The sequence below is a fragment of the Lepisosteus platostomus genome, chromosome 23 (genome assembly GCF_059453375.1).
Source record: "Lepisosteus platostomus isolate fLepPlt1 chromosome 23, fLepPlt1.hap1, whole genome shotgun sequence".
Lineage (NCBI taxonomy): Eukaryota > Metazoa > Chordata > Actinopteri > Semionotiformes > Lepisosteidae > Lepisosteus > Lepisosteus platostomus.
This window is the reverse complement of record NC_142633.1, coordinates 15,118,466-15,133,829: the sequence shown is the minus strand read 5'-3', so window position 1 is coordinate 15,133,829 and position 15,364 is coordinate 15,118,466. Positions and strand designations below refer to the sequence as shown.

Below are 15,364 nucleotides of genomic sequence, written 5' to 3'. Positions count from 1 at the left end.
TATGTTGCTTGCAATGCTGTGTTACCTTGAGTATTTAAAGGGGATGGCTTAACATGTAGACTTGGTATCACATGTATATGTGCTACTTGTCATGTATGTTATACATGTTTGTTGAAATCCAGGGGAAAGTGTGGAATCGGTCCAGTTAAGCACCAAGTAACTGGGAAGAAGGACAGGTGGCTTTGTGGTCATCAAAGAATTGACTTTAAGCCTTTTATTCTATTTTATATGCTTATATAGGATAAAAATATTCCAAAAACAACATCTGTCATTCACATTAAGTTGGGAATTAAAAACGGTGCAGAATCCAGTATCAGGTGCATGAAAAGAACCCTACAGTTGTAGAATAAATAGTTACTCTGAAGTAACTGTCAAAGATTGTGCATCGCGGCTTGAAATTGCTGCGCTGACTTGTTGCCTCGTCAAGACTGAGGTTTCGATAACTGATATCCCCAAACAGACCGCTGCAGATATTCCAGAAATAGGAGTCTAGTGCTCTGTCCCCCCGAAAACCATAAAAGGTCTATGAGAAATCAGAGGTCCATGGGGATTCTGCGGTGTGGCTCCTTGAATAATGTTCAGCCTAGGACATACATTCTGACTTGAGGCAGGACTCGGTCAGTCTCGGACCTTTCAGTGCTCGTCGTCAGTCTCAGCATCTGACAAAATGGTGAGTACTATTTCTGTGCACACTTTTCCATGGAAAAAAAATCTTCCACCGGCGAAACCTGGAAAAGTGGGAAGAAATATACGGTATATTGCGCCATTTGATAAATTCTGACAGGTGATGGATGCTCAGGTAATAAAGGAAAACTGAGCTAAAATAGCAGCAGCAGCAGCACGGGAGATGAGTAAGTGACTGAATAAAGTCCCAGACTAACCAGTCACACTGTGAGATGCATGTCAGAACGGCTCTGCGGTGATTCATGGTGTTAATCTCAAAACTCTGGTGGGAAATGATTTGTGTCTTTCGGAGAAGAGAGTTTGAAAGCGCAACCTTAATGTCTTTCATTATTCTGAAGCATATGAAATTGTAATAAGAAGAATTATTATCATGTATTGTTGTGTTTTCATCATTTCTTCAAACATGGTGGATATTAGGCACATGACCCTGTTTCTGTAGTCCTTGTACAGTGGTATTTTGTTATAAGATATTACTGCACTGGAATAATACCTTGTCCAGGACAACATGCTGCATTGGAGCACTTGTGGTCTGGATTTATTGCAGAACACGCACATTCTAAAGTGTTGTGCAGCCCTATCAGCAGGCTGACAGAATAATTCTCTCTGGCCCTTGATTCCGGCACTGCCGCAGGTCGAAGCCCTGACTCCCGAGCAGATCACGGAGTACAAAGGCGTGTTTGAGATGTTTGACGAGGAGGGGAACGGCGACGTCAAGACATCGGAGCTGGAGAGACTCATGAGCCTCATGGGCATCAACCCCACCAAGAGAGAGCTGGTGCAGATGGCCAAGGATGTAGACAAGGATGGTAAGACTGCCCAGCTGTCTCCCGGTCAGCTGCCCTGTACTGTGCCCTGACACTACAGGGCTCATGCACTCTAAACGCACAAGTCCCGCTGAATTAGTAGAAAGTGGACGGATTCGTATGAAGTCTTTTGGACTTTAAGGGACGATCATTGTCTTTTCTGGTCCAACAGCTGGGGATGATATGATCCATGAACAGAAGACTCCAGGGACATCATTTAAGCACTTGTTGACATTTATTACAGAGTAAAGATTTACAGATTTGTAGCCCTGAGCTGCAGAACCACTCAGCACTTAATCGTTTGCATCACTTCTTTGAATATTAGAACGAGTTTTTGCAACGTGCAATTTCTTGAACCAGCGCGCCATCTGGTGGTTAAGCCCGTCTTCTCGTGTACATGTTCCTGAGCAGAAATGGCCTTTTCAATTTTAAAATTTTAAATTGATGACTAAGAACTATTTCTACCACTCTAGAAAAAAAAATATATCTTAAAGCTTCTACTAAGGTCCAGTATAAAGAACGTATCTTACTTCTGACGACAGCATCGAGAAATTAGGACGATAAAGCGAATAAAACCTCTTACATTCACAAGACGCTACACAAATAATGATTTGTACGTTTTGTAACAGGGATGCACAACTCCAGTCCTGGTGGCCAGCAGAACTCCAGATGGCCTTACTGCTTCTGGGGGTTTAAAGAAAGCTAAACAACAAGGGGAAAGCGTTGTATTGACTAAATAAATCCAATAATCAGATCGAATATATAATTCAGAGCCTCCAGAAACGCACGGCTCTGGGCTCCCCGCGCTGGCAGGACTGGAGTTGAACACCTCGGCTTTGTGCTCAGTGAAGACTGCAGCAGCCCGCTGCGTCCTAAATGCCGACTCACCCCCTCTTTCAAATCGCAGGCAAGGGCCTCTTCAACTGCGACAGTTTCCTGGGACTGATGGCACTGTACCACGAGCGGGCTAAGAACCAGGACGCGGAACTGCGAGCGGCCTTCAAAGTGTTCGATAAAGATGCCAAAGGCTATATCGACTGGGACACCCTGAAGTACGTTGATGTTTTTTTCCTGTGTCAGTGCTCTTACAACAACACAGCGTGCATTCGCCCGCATTCCTAAAAGACATTTTACTATCGGAAAGCTAGTGGTCGCCCGGAGCGCAGCTCCGGTGTGTAGGATGCAAAGCGCGTCTGCATACAATTCAGAGCAGCGCTGTCCGCTCCCGTTCCTGACGGTTTTCTAGGTTTCTTCAATGCATCAGCACCTGTGGAGCTAGGCGAACCTGTTACATTGGTCCAGTTAAGTCAATAATGAGCGGATTGAGGTTGTTTAGAGGTTAACTGAAATGAAAACCTACAGCAGCAATTAGCAGCAATTAACTTAGTTCTCATGTCTCAGGAAGGTGGGGGAAACTGGAGCCCCCGCCCTTGCAAACACGTGGGGAACACACGAACACCCGAGCCATAGATATCCAGAACCCACGTTTTGTGAGGCAGCAGCGTTAACCAACTAAACAACCCTTCTGCCCTCTTAAACGAGTGCAATTGTAAATGCCGCATGATTCACGCCAGGACAAGATCATTTATTCAGGTGTTGCAGCTAGTAGGGTTGTTAAAAAAGCTTCAATTAAGGCTAAACTGTTGAGGATTTAGAGGACGTGCTAAGCAGTGTCCCAAGACGAGCAGGATTAGGGATTTCTGTTCTATTGAGTTCTTAGTGTCTTCTGGAAAAAAGCCTAACATAACACAGACTACTGTGTTTAAACAGCACCTTTTGCACACATTTTAAGACTGGAAATTTAATGCTCATTAAAACCTGATTGAACTGTAAAAACACAATATAAAGTAAGCACTAGTGTGTAGAGAATGTTCCTTGCGATGGTTTTTTTGTGTTATGCTGACATCAAGTGGTGAGCTATATATTATATGGTCTGAGCACAAAATTGCCATGGCACATTGTAGCAAATATCATGGAAAAATTCACCAGTCCCAGTCCTGAGTGACTCTGTGAATTTGCATTCCAGATAACCTTTTAGTTGACTTAATTGAACCCTAAAATGAATAACTTATTGGTTTACTTAGATTGCCAATGTCCAGTTTTTTTTTGCACTCGATCTAGAGGAGATCTAGCTAGACAGTGTGGTTGAGCTGGAACGAAAAAACTGCAAACATGACCGGTGACTTGGGTCAGGGGGATGGGAACAGTTCAAGCAAAGAATAAGAATCCCTCGTGTTCTCGACAAGCTGCGATTCAACAGCGAGCTTGGTCCTCCAACGCCTTTCAGATACGTGCTGATGAACGCAGGCGAGCCCCTGAACGAGGAGGAGGCCGAGCAGATGATGAAAGAAGCGGATAAGGACGGGGATGGAACGATTGACTACGAAGGTAAAACTGTCTGAATGTTTTAGTCCACCTTTGTCGTGCTGTACATTTACTCAGGGCTGTGGCAATGTGTACCAGCCCATCCCCGTGTGCAAAAAGCCACAAAGCAAAGCATGAAGTACTAGCACTAAATGACACCGCACAATATTTTGTACAAGCAGAAAACAACTTAAGTGGTTTACTGATCAGTGATAGATTTGCGTTTTGGAATCTGAAATCGATATTAAAAATAGAAAGGCCCACTGCTGAGAAAGCAACACACATCACACCACAGCACTTAAGGCCCCACTTGAAAAGACAACACCCAAGACTTACGTGTTCGGGACTGTTAATTGAGCGTCTACCACACAAAGACGGTGACCTCTATGCAGAGCGAGAAGGTAACCAGGTTAACTTCTTAATATCTCCAGAATTCGTGGCCATGATGACGGGTGACTCTTTTAAGATGACATCATGAGAGAAAATTCCAGTGAGCTGCTGCAAATGTGATGGACATCCTGCGTACAAATTCTGAATATGCTGCTTCAAGCAGGTTCATATTTTACCGTTATTGGCTTTATTTAATAAAAGTCAGTCTTGGCCAAGTCATTTATCTAATGTACCAACTAGATTGAAATGTGCTTGTGACCCCAGGAAGCCATTGTACCTCACTGCTTCTCCAGCGCTGGGCAGAACAAGGTCAGAAGATTCTGCATTGTAATTGTACATCACAAAATATTGCAAAAGTTTGGTTTTATTTTTATGAGCACAATAGACCGTGTGTGGAACAGTAATAAACCAGTGTTCTTAAAGCATTTGTTTCCTGGCTTCTTTCAGTAAAAGGCAACAGTGTCTGAGGGCTGTGTGAAGAGCAGCTTTGGGATAAATCATACAGTTCAGCACAGGCTGAGAGGTGGCATAAACTTCTGTTATTTCAATAAAATAGAACAAATGAACTCTAGCATAATTGCAATTCCACTTTTCACGTCTGAGGAATCTTAGTAGTTCGACATCTGTGATTATGTAAGCTCTGCATTTCATAAATCAGCATCTGTGGTTTAAAAGAGTGATTTTCTTGCCCTTTTAAAATCTGTATGAAGGCACAAACTTTTGCGAGCAGCATGTACAAGATTATTCACAAGATCCATTCCCACCTGTTTGTAGTCATTTTATTATGTATAACACTTTGTCCAAGAAAGATTCTGAGACGGTCTGAAAACATTTATAATTAAAACCATTGTAAACTATAAAATTAAAAAAAGCAGCACGAACGTGACTATTACAATCATATCAAAAACTGACAATACCTTTTGTACGTTTTTAATACAAAAAAAGTATTTAATTGTTAACAGAGGCACTAGAAATAACTCACTTTTGGCCAAAGCATGGAGACCGATTAAATACACTGCCATCCAAGTCATTAGAACATAAAATACAGGGTTTGATTTACCTGTGCCCATGAAATGCAATTTCCTCCACACTTGTGAAATTTGTATAAATCTGTCAGACTAAAGATTTCCATCAACTGGAACTATTCATTATCTATAAAAATGAATCTAAAGCTCAAATACCGGTTTTCATCTTTGTGGTGCAACACTCGCATTCAAAACAAAAAAACTGGTTTCTTTGCTCTGAAATCGAGCTTTTTCCTTCACCTGTATAAAAGGTAATTATTGGATATTTTCCATTACTTTGTAATGACTATGTCTGCAGCAACATGCTGTCAAATGCAAATCTTGGTCAAAGCAAGTGGGAATCCTTGTAACAGTCTGAATTCTGCTGACTCGGCTCCATCTGTGCTGTTTGTTGGTGCCCGTCTCCATGGCGTCAGCGTGCAGGGATATGGGAGGTTACTGGGCCTCTATCCCCTTGGGTGCCAAGGACAGCTGGAGACCACACCCTTGCAAAACACTGCATTTAACACGAAAAGGAGTTTGTGCCATAGGTCATCTCTGCATACTGTAGCAAGGTCCCTATAACCCAACCCCCCCCAGAGTGGCAATTCTTTTCATGACCTGTCCCAGGCTTGGAGGGCAGAGGAATGCCCATCTGTCATTCGTGGAGCAATGCCTGTTCATACATGGTGCTCTCGGGTAAAACCAGGGTCTCTTCAGCTTTTCTCTTTTTTTTTTAACTGAAGCCAAGCAAATGTCTCTTCATCCAAGTTCCAAACAACTGTCAAAAGCAACACCTTCGTACATCAAGCATGAAGTAGCACAGAACATGAAGGAGAGTTGTGAAAAAGCCTTTGTTGCAATTCAGCCCTGTTTAATCCCATCTTTAAGGTGGCGTCACCCAACGAATTCAGCGACCTCGGAGCAGCCTTTCGAAGCGATGGTGGTACAAAAAGAAGTCCTCAGGAGCTTCGCTCGGTTTCCCTGGAGTTCCCCGGCTCCTCCTGGTGACAGCCAGCCGAGTCCCTCTCGCCCAGGTCCACGTCGCTGAAGTCCTCCTCGGCCCGCTCCGCGATGGGGTCGTAGCGCTCGTACTGGGGAGGCTCCTCCTCGGCCGCGCCGCTCGCAGGCGGCTGCCCCAGGTTCCTCCGGTTCATGTCCCGCTCGGAGAGGGGGCGCTCCGCGGGGGACCCCTCGCCCGCCGGGCCCCCCTGCTTCCTGTTCCCGTGGGGGGCCGCGTACAGGTCGAAAGGCATCTTCAAGGCCTCTTCGTAGGCCGGGGGCGCGATCTCCAGGGCGTAGAGGTTGTAAGGAGGAGGAGAGCTGCTGGTGCCAGCCTCCGGACGGAAGGGCAGGGGCAGGAGGCTGCCCGGGCGGTGGGGTATCACGCTGTAGGCTGTGGGCAGAAGATCAGAGACCAGTTAACAGTTAATTCAAGGAGGGCTCCTTCCGGTTTCTTCCATCCCTGTACAGTCTGCTACCAATACTTAGGACTTCCTCCACTGTCCTCATGGCATCAAAGCTCTGCCTTTCCTAGTTCTGATGCAGCCCTTATACGAGGGGTCAATATTGATAGGCAGTTGAACCATAACCGATAAATATGCTTGTATTCATATACCAAAATTGAGAAACAGCTCAACATTGGCTAGAAGCTATTAGGGATCTTTTGAATCACCTTTAGAGTAACAACGATACCACCTTTAAAAAGCCCAACATCGTCATTCATATCACTAGAGACGCAAAATTGAGGTATGAAGGCAAATAAGATAATTTACCTTCTAAACAGTTTAAGAACCAAATGCATCGCATAAAAGTATTCTGTTCTTCCGGCTGCAAAAAAACTATATTCTTCTACTAGTGTCTGTTAGAAGTGTTGGGCAATGATGGCTCTAGCTGTGCAAATTCTGTGGGTTTTTTAAGGCTACAATCCTGCAGATATTGTAAATTAAACCCATCTAATTAATTAACAACGTAGCATAAACGTAGACAATAAAGGCATTGTGTTATGCCTCTTGTAGAAACACTGTATGGTGCTCAAATACATAAACGTTAAACAAAAAAACAAACTTACACGATACGGTGCTTATGCTTTGTGTGGTGTTCTCGTTCTCCACGGAGACGACAGTGACTTCAAAGGGGTGTCCGGCGAAGGTGGGCGAGGGGGGCTTCCTCGTCCTGCAGCAGCAGCGCACGCAGCTGGCGATGACCCCGCACACGAGCATCGCCGACACCACCATGAGAATCAGCCTGCGAGCGCCGAGAGAGCGGGGGTGAGCGGCCAGCCCTGAAGACCCGGCCCTTCTAAGCGTGAGCCGACATGCAGGTGAGACAGCTCTTCAGCTGCTTTATTTCAAATCTGGCAGGAGCTTTTTCCAAACAGCTTAATCCACCGATATAGCTGAGCCTTCAATCCCAAATTCCCTTTCTTCTAAACTTCTATGACCGTACTGAAAGTACTCTGTCCGTTATCGTGAACATTAAAGCTATCCAGAAGTAATGAAGTAATGAACACAGGCCAACTCACCAGACATACCAGAGCCGTGACCAGTCCACACCGCTATTCGGACACCTTCAATTTGAAAAAAAAAAAAAGCATTTAGTTAGGTCTATAACAACTACCATCTTTAAATTGAAGCCGTGACTTCATAAGCAAGAGAAATAGAAATAAAAGCCACGACAGGTATACTTACTCACTGGGACCGTCGCAACGCCGATCAGCCGTCGTTTGCGACACCTAGGAACACGGAGAAAATAGTTAAAACGCGTCCGAAGAGACCATGCCCATATCGATAAAAACGAATAATTGAAATAACCGTAATCGCGCAACATGGGCACAGCTGCATCATATATGAACTCAAAGGACTAGCAGCAGCAGTAATCACACACAAACAAATGGACTGTTACACCATGTACAAAGGATTTCTTCATATGCTTACCAAGAGCCAGAAAGTTGTAAAAGCCAGGTAGTTCATTGCTGTATCTTTTTTAGGCTAATATCCACTGAGCTTTGGCGCTGGATTTTCAAACCTGCTTTTTTTGTGCACCCAAACTAACCGATTCTCTGCTCTCCTCCTGGCGTTTTATAGGCCGGCTGTCCACTCCCCGTGACCGACGCCCACTGCGGGCAGGACTGCTGATATTGACGCTGGCTGCTGCGGGAACGGTGTGAGTCGGAAAGGGCGGAGGTGTGACAGACCTGTTTTTATTTACATTTTCCTCTCGGGATCCGATTACCGCGAATTATGGCCGCCTTTCTCCTCGGGGCTAAAACGGGGTTAAATGTCAGATGAATCTGGGTTTGCGACCGACCGAAGTCAAAATGCGCGTCTTGGCTGTTTCGACTTTGAAACTAACTGCAACGCTTCGGGGTCAGAGGGAGCGAGCGAGCGAGCGCAGTAATATAAAATGCACAGTAACTGTGAACAGTAAACGGCTAATTACATAGCCTGCGATGTCATTCATTCGTTTAGTTGATGCCTTTATTCAAAAAGACTTGCAACAACAGAACATAAGATGTTTTCGCAGCAAATGAAATATCCGAACAACAAAACAGAAGGTGTCCCAAGTTTGGACAAGTTGCGACGCTTCTCGTCCCCCTGTGCCACGACAACCTCTGCGATTTCAGTATCATGGTCAGTCATGAATGATCAAGTGATCAAAGTGACGCCAAAAACCTTTAATCAGTATCCAAAAACCAGATACTTGACTTCTTCCAGTGTTTTTGATGCGCGGTGTATCTCGTAGTTCTAGCTCAGCTGTTTTTTCTGGCTCTTTCTCACTGTGGGAGAGCACAGATACGGTATATCTCTGTATTTAGATATCTAAGCTCTCCCCTCACTCACCATGTTACTAAATAACCCAGTTTTTAGCTACATGGTGTACACTTCTGGTAACTCTACTCTTACACAGCGATGCTGTGATTTCAGATTCTAAAATAGCGACATTGATATTTCCAGACATGTACTTGTAAAACAAAACTACATGTCTTTATGAAGAACTGCGAAACTTACTGTTCTACAATATATATATATACAGTACAAGTATCCAGCAGTTTACAATCTTCTTTTCCTTGTGAAGGTCACTGCTTGTATCCACACAATTACTGCTATTACTGTATGTACAGGTCTGTAATTTAAAAAGTAAACAAGCAATTCAATATACTGTAGGCAGCTTAATATTCCGATTCACACGAAACGGTAATATTTGTAACGCAATTATGTAATTTTGTCGTTTTGACTTCAGCACTGAAATTAAGAAGTCACACAGCACGCATCCTTACACATTATCGCGTAGTCTGTGCTACACCACGGTAAATATTGATATTCGGGACCGAAGATCATGAGGAGTATGGACTACATCTTGTGACAGGTATGACATGGAGTTTAGGTGTAGTTCTTTTTAATGCGTAGCGCTACCGTGCAACAGATATACCCAGCTTGTGTACTTTATTGATTTACCTGCAAATCACTTTATCGAATGTTCTTTTTTCCTGTTTCGTTACCTGTGTCACATGGCTGTATAAGCCTTTTGGCGAGGTCGTGACTGTAGGACTAAATCAGCCTCTTTCTTGACTGACACGGATAAAGAAATGACAATTTCGGAATTCTTCCGGAAATTGTAACATCACAGTATCTGTTTGCGCGATCGCCATAGGGTTTAATCAAGCTGTTTACTAGTTCGCTAACACTCAACGTTAGCTCACAAGATTTGAACATACCTTTACGCTTCTGTATTACACGAGAAAGCCGAGACAACTGCAGAAATTAGCTGTAGTTTATTTGACTAAAATCATGCCTGCCATCAGGTGGGTTTTTGAGACCTGCGTCTTGCAATGAATGTGTGTTGCATTTATTCCAACAGTAAAAAGTAAATATTTTAAACTTTCTTGACCTAATTAATAGGTCAAAGTGGTTATTTGGTAACAGAATACTGGGGTAAACATCTCTGCTCTGTGTTTGTGCTCTCTGTTTGTGACTGACTAGTTAGGACCTCAGTTGAAGGTCTAATCCAAAGGACGGATCCTGCAGCGTGTTCCCGGTAAACTATACTGGAAGAATAGTCTTGGAAATTCCGGTCCACCAACACCACCTTCAACAGAAACCTGGTTTTCCTTAGAAGTCTCTTAGCCCGGCACTGGCCCGGGCTAACCTTGCTTAGGTCCTGAGATCTAACGACATCAGCCTACAGGCTTGTGAGTCTGCAAGAAGAGAGGGATATTGCCTGCTGACAGTGCGCAGGAAACTCATAATGATCAGGTGAGCTTCGAGCTGACCGAACGAGCTCCTGGTCAATGTTGCTGGTTCGTTTCAAAATATAATAAATTCTAAAAGTCAAGACTAAATTAGTAGATTAAAAAAAGAACAAATGGTAACACAATAAATAGTTAATACCAATCTACAATACATATATATATATTAATGGTCACTTTTCTCTTTGTTATCTCTGTTATAAAGCCTACTTAATTGACACATTCATTCACTACAGTTGAAGGGCACTTTTAAAATCGCGTTCTGTCTTGGAGTGTCCGGGTGAACACATGGCCGTTTGACACACTACAAGTGCAGGAACAGGAGTGGAAAAAGCCGAACAGCTACAGGAGCCCCGTGGAGAGCCGCCTTAGGAAAAGGCAGCAGGTGTTTCACATTAAAATGTTTCTGAGTTAAAAAACTTCCACGGCGACTGGCTCTCGACTGTAGGAGTTAGAAGTGGCAGCCAGTTAGCTAACACGTAGTTAACACACAGTTAACACACAGACGGGAATTGGGGTCAGGGACTTAATGTCACAGTGGCGATTGAATAATTTGTGTGGCAAACGTGTAGGGTTAGAAGTCTATGGACTGTGTTATGTAGCCAACCACTGAAAAGGAGAATTCTGTTCTCGGTATTTTATGTTAATGGAAGGAAAATGACTTTTGACTAAAAAAATAAACGACAAGTGAAAACGATTGGGAAAATGCTAGGGTTTAGAAGTCAAAATAAATCACACATTCAAATTGTGTAAGATTATCTCTAGAGGTCTTTTAAGGAGCCGCTGGATGAAAATCGCTGATCAATAATAACAACAGAACGACCAAAATCGGGTCGGTTAGACAACTTTCTCACGTTCCTGCTTGATTTAACACAAATATTGACATGGCAGCAGATTAGATGTGATCCACAGTGTATCCTTTAACCTACACGTAGGCTCCACGATACTTGGCAGAGCTGTTTTCAAGGTGATGTAGGATAATTTGTCCGAAGGGATAAACGAAATGTGTGTAAGTGTTATTCAAAAATGTCTAGGCTACAAGTACGCTATTTTCTTCGTTACCATTATTTGATATTGCGGGAAACGCACACAAGTTCCTGGATCTACGTGACTCAATGAGTTCAGAAATCCCGTAGTCATTTGAGGGACAAAATGAGTTTCAACCTTGAAGTATTTTCCGCATCTCTGCTCTGTGACACATTTGAGTTAAAGATAACGTTTTTACCTGTTAGGAAACAGAAACAAGGGAGTCAGAAATGACTTCATAGCTATTAACAATTCAACCACTGCTCCTGCGAACAGACAGGATTCGTCAGGTAAAAGATATCACTGAAGTGCAAAACAGGAGGAACAGCAATGACGTAGAAGCGTTTTTTTCCTTAACGAAAAAGCGAAATTCTAATGAGCACTTAACGCTTAATATCCACCGCTGCGCTTAGAGAAATTCCTCTGGAGTAGTTACATTCCAATTAGTCAGTAGTACAGGTTTAATCATTAAACCGAGAGATTCCCTGGCATGAAGCTGTATGAGCTGAGCAAAGTCATGACCTTATTCCGATCTTAGGACAGCTAAGGAATGTTGTGTCATTAATTATTAATGGATAATAACGTAATAATAATGAAAAAGGACGCACCCTCTTTTGGCCTATCTATGATGTAGTATTTTCCCCCTATGTGTGAGCCCAGTTTCTGTAGTGGACAGGGAGTGTAAGAATCCTCAGTGTATGGGACACAAGTCCTTCTCCCCAGAAAGGTTGGCTGGTCATGCAGATGGGGGCATTAACGTGGGGCAGGGTACCTTTGTCAAGGGGGGCCCCTGAACCCACACCCTTCCTGCTGGGGGGGTTACTACTTTTCACCCCCATCCCCATGTACTGTATACGACATGGAGGGATTGTCATTATTCAGTAATAATAGTCAGAGACATTTGGTATCTGCTGGTAATGGGTGTAGTGCTTGGAAACGTTCTAGCCCTTTCTTTGACTGTATCATTCAATGTCAGATTAAAACTTTCTGCATGTATTTTGGTCTTAAATAGGAGTATTTTTAGCACCTTTTACTGACCCATTTTAATTTGGAAACAGTAATGTGACCTGGTCCACGGTCTGTTTGTCTTACTCAGAGTGAGGTGGAACTAGCTTGATGCCAGCTGCATGTTATGTGTACACGTTAGACAAACACAGGCAGTCAGGGGGAAAGGCTGCCAATCTCTTCTTCAAATGACCTGAAATCTGCCCTGTGGAGAAGAAGCCATGATGGTCACCGCTCTGGAAGGCCAAGGGAGACAGCTTTTAAATGGACGCTGGCTCTGTAGCAGCCTTGTTTTGTTCAGATGCTGCCTTTTATTGAGTGCCTGAGAATAAAAGAGTGCATGTGTGAGACATTGTGTCCTGTAATCTTATCAGAGTTACCCTCAGCCATACCCTTCCCAGAAACTCCAGCTCAGGTGTTTGTATTCTTGCACTGTGCTTTCAGTTGAGCTCGTGCTGGAAAATCTATGCGGCGTGTAGTGCAGCACAGGTCGATAGTGCTTGTTCACGTTCTGTAGCTGCTGAGTAAACAGGTCATTTGCCTCTTGGACGTCATCATCCACGGTGAGATCAATGATCTTCCTCAGGTCAGTCTGTGTCTTATGAAACACCTAACATTTCCCTTGTACCACAATAACAGCCTGATAAAAGTATGAATTGCACACTGACCGAACCCCAATCAAGACTTCACAAGAGTTCGAAATCTTCAGAATGCACCCCAGCTCGTTTATCTTGAACTGGTTAGAGTTTCTTTCATTTTAGTTGTGTCTGGGACTTTGTCACTCTTCTGAGTTTGCTGCAGCTTCTTACCTATTTTTGTTCCACTTTTTCTAACACCAAATGAGTTCTCCTTAGGAAATTGTACAATTAACACCAGGGACTGGGTGATAACTAAATGCATTTAACCCCCCTATCCCCGGAAACCCCCCAAATTCTGTACTTACACCTGTGCCTGTACTTACTCGTGCGTGATCTCAAAGAACAAGCTGCCCTATCTCCGCCTGAGTGGCTACACATCAGTTTGTGTTATTTGTCCAAAACAAGGAGTGTGCTTTGACAGGTGTCCCCACCTGTGTGTTTTATATACTTCATCCAAAGGGTGGACCCACTAGACCAACCAAATCAGACGTTAAACTTTCAATGACACTGCTATTCTTAAATGCCCTAGTCACACAGAGAGTTTTATGGTGTTACACTTGTGGCATTTACTGTTTATTTTATGGGCCTGCAACAACCATTGGAATGTAGAGCTGGATATCTTTTGTATCCACGGGTCTGCTTTGCTCCTTTTTTCTTTTGTAACATTTCTTATGTTCTTTCTTATTACATAAAGGGTGGTGGGAGAGTGGAACAAGATCGTCAGCCACGTTGTTAAAGCTGACACCTTCTGTTCTGTGGAGAAACAGCTGGATGAGATCCTGGGATCAATCGGCTACTAACTACCAGACAGGCTAGATGGGTTGAATGAGCTCTTCCTGTTTGTAACCTTTCTTCTGTTCCCAAGTACCTCTGGGGTATAAAGTGTTACTTGCCTCACAGCCCTAAGAAGAAGCTTTCAGAAGTCGAGGGTTTGACTGAAACAAAATATCCAAGGTTCAGCAGGCAGGCCCAGCACAAGACAGACCTCTATTCCACAACATTAACTGGATATTTCTTACAGCGGCTTGGTAAAAGGCTATAAACACTTCCAGCATGTTGACTTTTCACCCCCCCACCCCTATCACTCTAGTGTGTAAACACATGGGTCTACATTTTCCACTGTGGGTAAACCTCCGGCTCTACAGTACAGGAACTGAATTGGCCGTTTGCCCACAGTGGAAAATTGGACCCAATAACTTTAACTTAATAGCATGCAGGCACAATAAACATACAAGCAGGGAACCCTAACCATCAATAGATTTTCAATGGGGAACCGTACAGCCGGTAACGTGGTTTTGTCTCATTGCAAAGCGTTGTGCTTCCTTCTTCAGACACCTGCAGTGCTCTGTGCCTGTTTAGCAAGCTGTTCTGGAACGCTGGGAGGGCATGGGTTTGTGTTCTCAGCCATGAAGAGTCATGCAAAGCCCTCCTGCAATTTAAAGAGCTGTGCATCAGGGGAGGAGAAGGAAGAGCCCAGTCCCACTCCCAGCGAAGTATGCAAATGGCAATCTGGCCCATCAGATGGGTTTTTCTGTCCTCTAAATGTCAACACCTTGGCTATTACAATAAGGGGCACATTCATATACAATTTCAGGGGTGAGGCCACAGAAGGGATTGTGAACAGCAAGACACAATATGTTCACTCCCACAGCACCTGTGCTTTCCCACCTGAGCTAAAGAACGTGGCACCTTGACAGGGGCAGCTATGTGTCGGTGGCTGGGCACTCCGGGACCTGGTAGAACACTTCTCAGTTACTGTCTCTGGCCCCGTGTCTACCTCTTCCCTGGAACGTTCTCAGACAGCAGGGCTGAATCAGGCAGGCATGGGTCACTGGACATGAGACATGAGACACTTGCTCTCAACGACCGTTCTCACAGGAAGCCATTCACTCATCCTTTGCTGTTTCTTCACTTCACTGATATGATAGGATCATGGTTGCTTTTCCATCTTCTTCTGTTTTTACAATAAAATGGCATCAGAATCCTTGGCAACAAGGCAGTAGAGGCAACTCAAGATTTTGGTCTATCATTTAGCCTATGTTATTTTCACCCTGTATTATTTTTACATGGGTGGACACAAAAAACAAAAGCAATAAGCGACTGGTCTCTGTGCTCAATTATGAAGCTGAAAGAAAATAATTTTATTCTTGTTAAATCTGGAAAACAAAGTTATAAACAAAGAATTTGCTCATTTTCAGCAAA

The 15,364-nt window shown here is 43.8% G+C and overlaps 2 protein-coding genes across 3 annotated transcripts; one reads left to right on the top strand and one right to left on the bottom strand.

The window, feature by feature from the left end:
• Nucleotides 1–563: 563 nt before the first annotated feature.
• Nucleotides 564–4,666, top strand: LOC148642148 (calglandulin-like). Its single transcript, XM_088617002.1, has 5 exons — nt 564–670; nt 1,316–1,490; nt 2,395–2,539; nt 3,775–3,875; nt 4,283–4,666. The coding sequence occupies exons 1-5, from the start codon at nt 668–670 to the stop codon at nt 4,327–4,329; spliced, it is 471 nt and encodes a 156-aa protein (XP_088473128.1). The 5' UTR covers nt 564–667; the 3' UTR covers nt 4,330–4,666.
• A 337-nt stretch (nt 4,667–5,003) lies between these two features.
• LOC148642147 (transmembrane protein 52-like) lies at nt 5,004–8,337 on the bottom strand. 2 transcript variants are annotated; one of them, XM_088617000.1, is made up of 5 exons: nt 8,182–8,337; nt 7,936–7,979; nt 7,770–7,814; nt 7,317–7,492; nt 5,004–6,641 (listed from the first exon to the last, which is right to left on the bottom strand). In XM_088617000.1, the coding sequence occupies exons 1-5, from the start codon at nt 8,215–8,217 to the stop codon at nt 6,208–6,210; spliced, it is 735 nt and encodes a 244-aa protein (XP_088473126.1). In that variant the 5' UTR covers nt 8,218–8,337; the 3' UTR covers nt 5,004–6,207. The 2 variants fall into 2 exon arrangements, with proteins under 2 accessions (XP_088473126.1, XP_088473127.1); XM_088617001.1 differs by having other exon boundaries at nt 7,936–7,981; nt 8,227–8,257.
• Nucleotides 8,338–15,364: the final 7,027 nt, after the last annotated feature.

Excerpts from the sequence above, each read along its gene's own strand:
- LOC148642147 (XM_088617000.1), bottom strand. The coding sequence starts at position 8,217 with ATGAACTACCTGGCTTTTACAACTTTCTGGCTCTTG. Across the intron at positions 7,493-7,769 it reads TCACGGCTCTGGTATGTCTG|GCTGATTCTCATGGTGGTGT; the intron begins GTGAGTTGGCCT and ends CGGCGCTCGCAG. Across the intron at positions 6,642-7,316 it reads AAGCATAAGCACCGTATCGT|CCTACAGCGTGATACCCCAC; the intron begins GTAAGTTTGTTT and ends TTCTGCCCACAG.
- LOC148642148 (XM_088617002.1), top strand. Across the intron at positions 1,491-2,394 it reads CAAGGATGTAGACAAGGATG|GCAAGGGCCTCTTCAACTGC; the intron begins GTAAGACTGCCC and ends TTCAAATCGCAG. Across the intron at positions 3,876-4,282 it reads TGGAACGATTGACTACGAAG|AATTCGTGGCCATGATGACG; the intron begins GTAAAACTGTCT and ends TAATATCTCCAG.